General features: G+C 50.0%; 1 protein-coding gene across 3 annotated transcripts; it reads right to left on the bottom strand.

Moving 5' to 3' along the window:
• Positions 1-274: 274 nt before the first annotated feature.
• On the bottom strand, positions 275-8,087 carry VGLL2 (vestigial like family member 2). 3 transcript variants are annotated; one of them, XM_029224070.1, is made up of 4 exons: positions 7,798-8,076; positions 5,250-5,562; positions 2,660-3,181; positions 275-1,402 (listed from the first exon to the last, which is right to left on the bottom strand). In XM_029224070.1, exons 1-4 carry the CDS (start codon positions 7,876-7,878, stop codon positions 1,362-1,364), a joined length of 957 nt encoding a protein of 318 aa, XP_029079903.1. In that variant the 5' UTR covers positions 7,879-8,076; the 3' UTR covers positions 275-1,361. The 3 variants fall into 3 exon arrangements, with proteins under 3 accessions (XP_029079903.1, XP_029079904.1, XP_029079902.1); XM_029224071.1 differs by lacking the exon at positions 2,660-3,181 and having other exon boundaries at positions 858-1,402; positions 7,798-8,053; XM_029224069.1 differs by lacking the exon at positions 275-1,402 and having other exon boundaries at positions 2,182-3,181; positions 7,798-8,087.
• Positions 8,088-10,145: the final 2,058 nt, after the last annotated feature.

The following is a 10,145-nucleotide window of genomic DNA, read 5'->3' as shown; positions in this document are numbered from 1 at the left end:
AAGGCCATCAGAAAACCTGGCCTTCCGTGGGCTACCATTTTCTTATCTGTAAAAAGGAGGGGGGATACCCAACTTCTCATCTCCAGGGTTGACATAAGGTGGAAAGGAGTTCACAGGTTTCACAGCATGACAATCACTTTGGAAAACCAGAAATATATATACGAAGTAATTTTACTTCCTGACATCAGATCATACTACTATAAATTATTTTATGCTATTAGAGAGAAACTAAGGTATTTGTTTTCCTTTTAAGAAATAACACAGCGACCTAGTGGTAAACAAACATCTTTAATGTTCGTTTCTTCTTCCTCATCCCCTTCAGTTTTGCCCACATGTGTACCCCTTCCCCTGTCCCAACACTAAAGTGACCAAACCATGACCACAGAGACTGAGAAGAATATTCGAGGTACCAGAGACTCCATGGGCATCTCTTCCCCTTCTGGTGACTCCTAGTTCTTCTTCTTGGAGACAACTGGGGCCTCTTGATGCTTACTTTTTTTCATCCAAAGGAGGATAGAGGGAGGGACAGAATTTGTGGGAGAGAAGGCAGAGAGAGTTTCTTCTTTCATCATAAAATGTTCTTTGTAAAAAATATGATATACACACACACACACACACACACACACGTATAAAACATATCCAGTGCAACTGCAATTGCTGTGCCAAACACTGGGAAGTGCCCCCTTTGGTCGATGTATTTCTGGAGTTTTAAACAGTTGTCCTACAACAGCTGCATTTCAGTAAGACTCAGGCAGGTGGCTCCAGATAAGCCACTTGCTGCTCACATTCAGGCTGAGGCTTCCACGTTCACAGTCCGAAGGAAAAAGTGTGTCTTTGTGTCTGGAGTGGGTGTTGTAGGGAGGGAGCGGGCAGGAAAGGAGCTGGAGGCTACAGGTGAGGAAGAAGGAATTGGCTTCTTTTGACTTCTCTACCACAGTCTTTGATGCAAATACAAATACATTTCAGTCTGAGGATATTGACGTCGGCAGTGCTATGATCACACTACTTAATGAAATAATTCACATCAGCATAAAAAATATTCACACCAAAACATCTCTTTTTCTTTCCCTCTTTCCAAGAAAACTATGATATCATGTCACCTAAGTGATCACCATGGATATTTCCAGTGATTTGCCCAAAAGTCATTAAGCATCATTCAGAGTCTTTGGATTTCCTCTTTGGCAGAAGGAATTATTTTTAGATGAACATTCTGTCGATGTGTGTTCTGGTTTTCCCAATACACGGAGAAGTTTGAAGTCTCTGCATTCCCCCATGTCCTCATCCATGAAGTGAGAGGCACAGATGCCAGCCTCCATGGCTGGTCAGAAGGGAAAGGGAAGGGGAAACCCTGGGTCAGCAGATCAGCTCAGAAGGGATGCACCACAGAGGGAATAACGACGAGCTGCAAACCAAGATCAGAAGCTGTTACAAACCCACTTGATTTCAGCTCTGAGTGTCACCAATTGCGCTATGCAGAGACCTACAGGGAAGAAGGTGGGTTGTCTAAAACCAGTACAGATCCTTGCTTTTGTCCTGAGGCTGCAAATCTGAAAACAGAGAGAAAATAAAAGGGAGAGAGAGAGGGAGAAGAGGAAGAGAGAGGGAGAGAGAAGGGGGTGGGGGAGGGAAGGCACAAGATATTTAAAGAAAGAGAAAGACAAACAGCACTGTTTCATTGTGAAAGTCACAGAATTCATCTAAAGGGCATGAATGAAAGTAAAAGCAAAGCAAACAAGTGTCAAATTTGCACCTGAGGGAAGGGAGAGCCGGCAAGACTACGAGCCAACGATTGCATTTATTAACTATTTTTTTCATTTGCCCTAAAAATAAAGCAAACAAAAAAGTAAACCCTTATTTGACTGTACCTTTCAAATTCAACTCTTCAAGCTAGGGACTTAATATTATCACTAAAATCGTATTCTTGTTAAGTTTTATGTTTTCCAGAGACCTATTGAATTTGACAATTAAGTTGATATCAGAGTCATGAGTCATATTTGTATGACTTTTAACTACCACAAGAGGTGACAAGACCCCCCCCCACCCCGGGCCACCATTTAAACTACCCTCTTAGCAGGCACTCTAGATCAGCTCTGTCCAACAGAAACACAATGGGAGCCATGGGCATGATTCTAAATTTTCCGGCAGCCACATTGAAAAAAAGTAAAAAACAAACAGGTGAGACTTAGTAATATATTTTATTTAACCCAATATATTCAGTATGCAATGTGTTGAAAATATTTCAACATGCAATCAATGTAAAACATCAGTGAGATGAATTTTACATTCTTTTTGGGACAAAGTCCTGAAATCCAGTGTATATTATACACTTACAGCACATCCCAATTCGGCCTGGCCACGTTTCACGTGCTCAACCGACACATGTGGCCGGTGGCTACAGTGCTGAACAGCACAGAGCTAGAACCTTTCCAACAAATTTTATTTTTAAAAAATCCTCTGTAATATTAACCAGCTACTTTCTCATTCTGCCCACACCGATAACACAGGGTCATCTGTCTGATGAAACACAACCCCGCCATGCAGACCTTCGGGCCTCAGGGTCACTGGGGTCTCCAAGAACTAAGTAGGGTCCCGGCCTCAGCCCAGGTTTGGGCACAGGGCAGGGGGGGCCCGGGGATGCCACGTTCCCTCTCCCGCTTACCTGAGTCCACGCTGAGGCCCAGACCCCCGGCCACGTCCCCCGTGGGGCTCGCGAAGGGTCCCCCAGGCGCGGCCCACGTGGCGCCGGCCGGCTCGCCCTTGGCCGAGAGCTCGCAGGACGGGCTGCCGGGCGCGGGGGCCGGCGCGGGAGCGAGGCGGGCCGGGCGCCCCGAGGCGGCCGGCATCAGCAGCGGCCCGTAGCGCGGGTCGAAGTGCGGCGCGTAGACCTCGTGCACGGCGGCGGGCCGCGGGTAGGCGGCGGCCTGGGCGCCGAGGGCGCCGCCCAGCGCGTAAGGGTGGTGCGGATGCGCGTGGTGGGGATGCGCGTGGTGCCAGGGCTCTGCCGCGCCCTGGTGCAGGTGGCCGTGCAGCGCGGCCGGCGAGTAGGGGTCGGCTGCGGCGAAGGGCAGCTCCGAGTGAGCGGCAGCCAGCGGGCTGCCCAGCGGCGCGGGCACTGGCGTCTGGTAAGCGCTGTTCCAGAAGGAGGCGGGGAAGCTGCGCTGGCTCATCGGGAAGGAGCCGTCTTTGGGCCGGCGAGGCGGAGGGGAGGAGAGGGAGAGAGGAACGCATCACCGCCGGAAGCACGGTTGCCGACGCCGCTCGGCCGCCGCAGAACTGAACGGCCGGGGCGGGCAAAGGGCGGGAAAGACGCCGTGCTGGGCGCACGCGCGGCGCCTCTCTCGCGGGGCTGCGGCCCGGGAACGCGAGGTCCGGGCGCCGCACTGGGGAACTCTTTGGGGAGGAGCGCCGCTTCCTCGGGTGTTGCAGGCGCGTCCCAGGCTGCGGGAACCTGGAGACTGGCGGGGAGAGGAAGAGCGGAGAGACTTCCTTCCCCAGCCCCAGTTTCAGGGCGCAGGGAGCTTCTTTCAGACTCCGGGCTGGACGGCCTCGGACCAGAAGCGGCCTCGCCTTCCCGGCCCGCAGCCTCTCCTGAAGCTAAAGGTACCTCTTCCCGCTCTTGGTCGGCCGCCTAGCGATCTCACTACCCGCTCTCGCGTTTCAGCCTCCCTTGCTCCAGAAAATGTGCCCCTCCAAGGCCTCCGATGGACTGGAAGTCCATCGACATATTTCGGAGTCTTGCTATTGTTAGCCTCCTTTCTAGAAACTTTATTTAAAAAAATTTTTTTTGCAAAGAGTAAACGACCTATTAAAAGGGCAGCTGTATTATTTGCAGAGGGGGACACGAAGGGACAGGTCTTTTCAGTTTTAATTAAAACATTTTCTGCATCGAAATGTGGACGCCAGGAATAATAATAATAACAACAATAATAATTATTATTGTTTGTATCATTGTTGACCCCTAGTGTCTGGAAGCATTTTAAGAGAACAGCATTTAGCTCAAATTTGTTGCCTTTAGTTGGGAGGAAAGGAAAGAAAGACATTTAATTAAAAGAACCGTAGAGAAAGCATCTGCATTTCATAGTAGATAATTTAAAATGCTTTGAAAATGCATTCTAAGTAGTGAACAATCTTCCTGTTAAAAGTATTTAGGCAACTGGAGAATAAAAAGAATGTTTTGTATTTAAAACTAATGTTTTTGGATCTTGTCTAGGCAAGGTTTGTACAAACTGTCACACTCTTAAGAAAAAAAAGGAAGGGCGACAGTTGTCATTTCCCCCAAAATGAAATATTTGTTTTCCTTTGTTACAACAAAGTCCTCATTTCTCAGCTTGGTACACATCAAAAGCAAAGATTAGTGAGAAAGTTACCAAAGTTACCAAATAGTTACTTCCACCCTTGTTTTGGTAATAAAGGGAGGTCAAGATTTCAGAATAGAAGGGAGAGTTCGTTAACTCATCCAAGAAATCATTGTCCCAGGCTAGGTAAAGCAGTGCTTGGTGAGGAGGGTAAACCAATAAAGAAGGGATGTGTTTGGGGAAATCCCTTAGAGATGTTTTGGCTACCCTTAAATTCTTATTTCTTTATTATTTTACTCGCGTATTGAAAGACATTCTCTGCTTCAAGATTTCCCAAGTAATCAAAATCTGGCAAAAGGCATAAGTAGGTTTTAGGAGACATTCTTCAGCAGGTTTTGCTTGCACTGCATTCTAGGACTTTTTTCTCTGGAAAGATTTTCAGAAATGGGGTAAGGACCCTGTAAGCTGTTGTTTGTGAAGATCCCCCTCCCCCCTCCCCCCCCACCTGCCTTGGGAGGCTGCTGGAAACCTCACATTTCCACAGCACATTTACATACATTTTCTGTTACCCTTACAGCCACCTCCAGGGATAGTTAAGTGGGCAAATATTATTCTAATTTTAGACACCAGTAAATAGAGTGACCTCCAAGAGGTTAAGAGACTTGCCCAAGGTCATATTGCTAGGAAGTGGTGGAGCCAACACACAAACGTAGGCCTCCCAATTCCAAGGCCTTTGGTTTTTCCTAGGTCACTGCTCTGCTCTGCCTCTTCAAGGAGAGATCTTAGGCCTGTGCCTACTCCTCCTTCGATTTCCTTATCCTCTCCCAATGGCCCTTCTCACCTCTTCTCTAACACCTAGCATTCTTTCAGCTGCATCTCTTTGAACCCCTGTAGGTGGACCCCAGGCTATGAGGGCTCTCTATCCTCCCTTGCCAGTTGGGGCCCCATACTTACCCCGCCAGGGCCCGGAGCTCCGCGGGGCTTTGCTGCTCGTACAGCTTGGGGAGTAGCTGCTAGGCTGGCTCAGGGCCCGGCTGAAGTGTTCGTCCACCACAGAGCTGATGTCTCCCTGGAAATAGGTGAAAAGGACGCAGCGGGAGTTGATGTACTCCGCCTCTGGTGGGCGCTCTTTCTCCGGGCTGCCTTCTTCTTCTTTTATACTAGCCGGAGTTTGGCTGGAGAAGGAGGAGCTGCCACTGCCACTGCTGTTGCTGGGGCTGGCGTTGCACTCCTGTGCTTCCTGCATTTTGGAGTAACAGGCTAGTTTCTGCTCAAAGGAGAAAGAATAGAGAAGTCAATTTCAAAAGAGCGAGCAGATTGTGTTCAGACTGCACTCCCTCATCCGGATCCCAAAGGTATCCAGGAGCAACTGACATGGGTGCCCGTGCCCGGTGCTCAGTAACGTGGGCTGCAGTCAACAGGCCTCCCAACCTGCGGCTCAACAAAGGTGGGGCTCCTGAGAGGCCGACTGCCCTTCTTGGAGTCTCTGTCTCCTTGGAATTGCTGCCAGGCCACAGAGAGAACTCTCTGAAGGTGTCAGGGTGAAGGTCCAGGAAGACGCCTAAGCAGTTTGACCACAGAGCCAGGCTCAAGGCAGATATAGTTTTAAAATCAGGCTCCAAGGGTAAAAGGCACCCAAGTCCAGTTAGGGCCTGACTCTTCCCTGCCTGAGAACTCAGGGCAGACGTGCAAGATGTAGGATTAAAGCATCCTCATGATAGAACATGAAAATAACAAAATCCACTCTACACAACAAGGATGTAAAGGAAGAACTGCTGCAGGATAAAAACATGGAATAACATCGTGACATGGATCATTTTAATTAATGCAAGTTGATATTTGGTCATTCATAAACTGGCCATTAGAAAGTCTCAGCTTTTAAAGAGATCTTTTGAGTAAGGAAAAACCAGTGGGCTATGAGAATTTCTACCTCACCATCTGTGTATATTGAGGGAAAAAGTAATAAAAAGGAGCAGAGGATGATCTTGGCTGTAAGGTTGGGTAAATCATGACTGTCTGATAGTGATTTACAAAACCAAGTGTGGCCGCTGAAAACATTTTCTTAGAAACGAGCAATGGACTGAATGCAGTGTTAAAGCAGTATGCAGGCAGGGATGCCCTTCAAGGGAGACCCTGATCATACAAAAATGAACAGAGATCTTGGGTCAATAGATTGGTCCAGGGTCAGGGAGGAGAAAGGACCAAACGGACAGAAAACCAGCCCTCCTTTCCTCTTTGTAATACTTCCAGCCTGGGAAGGAGCTCATCTTGGACACCGAAGCCAAAAGACTGGAGTTATTTAGCAATATCACCATTTCTACCACATTCCCACTTGGCTTACAGTGAGAGACTCTGGTGATTCCTAAAATTAACATTGAGACTAAACAAACTTCTGGTTGGAAAGTTTTAAAAAGGAGAGGAGGAGGGAGAAAAGCAAAAACAAAAGGCAAAGTCTACCCATTCCATCATTAATTCATCCGGAAATTTTCAAATAGATATTCTGCAAGCAAAATTGGCAAAAGCATGGACTCGGACACTGGGGTGTATTTCAATTTTCCCAAAGCAGGAGGTCCAGGCCCTCACTTTCCAACCTCGTCCGGACTCCTAGGGGATCCCCCCCTCTGCCCACTGGAGTGCGATCTTATTCATTTCCTGGACTACTGTCCTCAGTTTCGATTACAGCAGCTGAGGAATGAAAAGAAAAACTTCGACCAGATATAGCCCGGAGAATAGAAATATTGTAAAAATTAAACGAAACTTGAAGAGTTTGCAGAACCGGGGCTAGTGCTCTTCTCAAAAGTGGGTTTGTTGATGGCAGGGCAGCCGGACTCAGCTAGCGAAAGGCGAAGTATTATCTATGAAGCTTGCCTCTGCCGGGTCAATAATATTTCCCAGAACTTTGCAAAGCAAAGATTATAAAGCCAGTGAGTTTCGTGCAGTTCTCTTTGTAACGAATTCGCTGGTTCTGGAATTAATTGGCCTGATCGCCTGAGAATTGAAACTGAAAAAAAAAAGCCTTTGATAAAATAAGCTTGCAGAGATGAGAACGCGAGTCTTTGATTCTCAGACATAAAGACAGAGACAGGCCTTTGCTTTTGTTTTGTTGTCACTCTCACCTTTGGGACCAAAGTTTGGTTTTCCCTGCGTGAGCTTTGCTTGCATCTCCCCGCGCCAGCACCGGGCTTGGAAGAAATCTGGAGTCCGACATACCCTAAGAAATCAATGCAGCTCGCGCGATCCTCGTCTAATTATTCCCGGGAAGTCCGGGGCACGCACTAGCAGGACTTAGCTGCCTTCCCGAGAGAGCAAACGGGCAAGCTAAAGGGGTTAGCTCAACCTACTGGGTGGCAGCGCGGGCAACCCCGCATCCGGGAGGCGCCCGCCGCTGTTCGGACGCCCAGTACCCGCGCGGAGGCACCGGGAACCTCGGAGTACTGGCAGTGCTCGGAGAAGCCAGGGCGCGCCACCTGTCTACGAGGCCCGGCCGAGAAGAGACACGTACCTGGTGGTAAGGGGTGTAGGCGGCTGCGAAGTAAGGCTGGGGAGGACCATAGACTTGGTACATAACATCCAGACAGCTCATGGCTTCCCGCAGCGGAGACGGTTAAGTGTTTTATCATCAACTCTCGGGCGGCGGAGGGCAGGGATGCTGCATGGGCGGCACTTGGACCCGAGCTCCCAAGTCATCCGCGGCGGAGCGAGGGGCAGCGTGCTCCGCGGCTCGGGATCCCGCTCGCACGCTCCCTTCCCACCCCTGCAGTTCCAGCCGCCACCGCGCTCCGAGATGGAAGCGCCCGGCCTCCAGCTAGTGGGCATTTAAACCCCACGCGGGGCCGGCGTGCTGACGCCATTCCCGGGCCGCGGAGGAGGAGGGGTTGGGGGCGGGGCCGGGAGGCCAATGGGGTGCGTGGGACGAGGGACCGAGGGGCTTGCCGGTGCGTTTCCCTGGGCTACCCGGCGGCGAACCTGTGGCCGAAGGGTGCGGTGAACTGCGCAGCCCGGAACTTGAGCCCTGAGACTTCGCACTGTGAGGAGCAAGGATTTTCCAGGCTAAAGCAGAAGGGGGCGGGAGGACGGAGAGGAGAGGGCAGAAATGGGGGCTTTTACGTTTGGAGAGAGAGAGAAAGAAAGTTGTTGAGTAGTGGGGAAAGGTCTTGTGGGAAGTCCCGACCTCACACTGGAGAGTTGAGTGTGTGCGTCCGGGGTGGCGAGGTGGGGAAGATTCTTTGCTCTCGGCTCCTCGGCGGGAGGAACGGCGCTATCCCTAGGAATACCCCAGGAAATCCGGATCTTCGCAGACAGGATGTAGGAGTCCGGGAACTCCTCTCTGCGCGGAGGAGCTCCCTCTGCGGGGAAGCGGCAGCGGCTGAAGCCTGTAACCGCTGCCCTGCGGCACCTCCTTTGCGCCCCCTCTGAGCCAATCCGTACGCCGTCAGCTACCACACCTTTTAATTCCGCTCACTGGGGCGGGTCCCTATTGCCCCTCTAGATTATGATCCCGCCCCTTCTCTTTGACGCCCTCCATCCGAGCCCTCTAGGTCCGCGTTATTCGCTCCCCGCCTCCAGCTCGTCCGGGTACCAGCTGCTTTCGAGGAGTCCAGGCGGCTTTACCCAGACCCCGGCCGCCCCGAGTCTCCTCGGCCGTCATCCTTTACAGTTTCGGTAACTTTTTGGAACGAGAACTCATTGGCTGCAAGAGGAATTATCCTAGGCACTGCAGGGAGGTCAGAGAGGACTTTTGCTGACTCTTCAGTCAGTAATACAGCAGCTGCGACTTTGTTTGCTTGTTTCATTTCAGAGGTGAAAGAGAATACACTCCAGTTGTGAAACACGCATTTCGCATCGCCGTTCTGTTTCCTTCCCTGAGACCTCTCCTGGTTCGGACCTGCTTCCTGCAACGCTTTCCGCCTTCCCAGGCACCCCTCCCCCAGCCCTGTAGTTCTCTGTCGTTAAAGTTTAGGAACGAATTGAGACAAGGCTTTCTGTACGTCGGGACAGGTGGGGGAAAGAACGTTACAAGAATACCTGTGGGGCATACTTGGGGGTAGGGAGGGTAGAGGTTGGGAGCATTGAGAGCCCAGACCCAAGAAAGAAGCAGCGTGGATTACTGATAGAAGTGAATGAACTCTAGTGAATAACTAGAGTTTATAAATAGAGTATAAATACAACAAAAAGTCCGACATCGATTCACAGGCTATAAAACTGCGAACAAATGCACCCTTAAAAGATATATTTGTCTTAGTGACTTCCCTGGTGACACAGTGGTTAAGAATCTGCCTGCCAATGCAGGGGACAGGGGTTCAAGCCCTGGTCGAGGAAGATCCCACAGCCGCAGGGCAGCTAAGCCGGTGCACCACAACTACTGAGCCTGCGCTCTAGAGCCCACGCGTCTAGAGCCCACGCTCGGAGCCAGCGCACTGCAACGAAGAGTAGACCCCGCTTACCACAACTAGAGAAAAGCCCACGTGCAGCAACGAAGACCCAACGCAGCCAAAAATGAATGAATTAAATTAAATTTTAAAAAAAGATATATTTGTCTTTAAAACGTGAATATTTTAAGCCAAATGGTTTCAGGGTTGAATTTTGGTTTTGTTCAATTTATAAGTGGGTAGTGGCTCCATGTCTCCAGTTCGGTTTATAAATGGTGAGAAGTCGTGAGTGGCTGAAGTGTTTTTTTAATTAACTACAGTGCAATCTATTTTAAAGCAAGTTAAAAAAAAAAAAAGACACCCCTGTGGTACAGTTTTACGCAAGTCTCTTTTTAGGGGCCAGGCTGCCTTGTGGCTGAGCTGGGTGGTTTCTGGAGCCTACCATGATCCTGGCGCACAGGTGAAGCAGAACATCCCTCCC

The sequence above is a fragment of the Monodon monoceros genome, unplaced genomic scaffold (genome assembly GCF_005190385.1).
Source record: "Monodon monoceros isolate NGI ecotype Baffin Bay Population unplaced genomic scaffold, NGI_Narwhal_1 Super_Scaffold_15, whole genome shotgun sequence".
Classification (NCBI taxonomy): domain Eukaryota; kingdom Metazoa; phylum Chordata; class Mammalia; order Artiodactyla; family Monodontidae; genus Monodon; species Monodon monoceros.
Note: the sequence above shows the minus strand (reverse complement) of the source record. Positions and strands in the feature narration are given on the sequence as shown.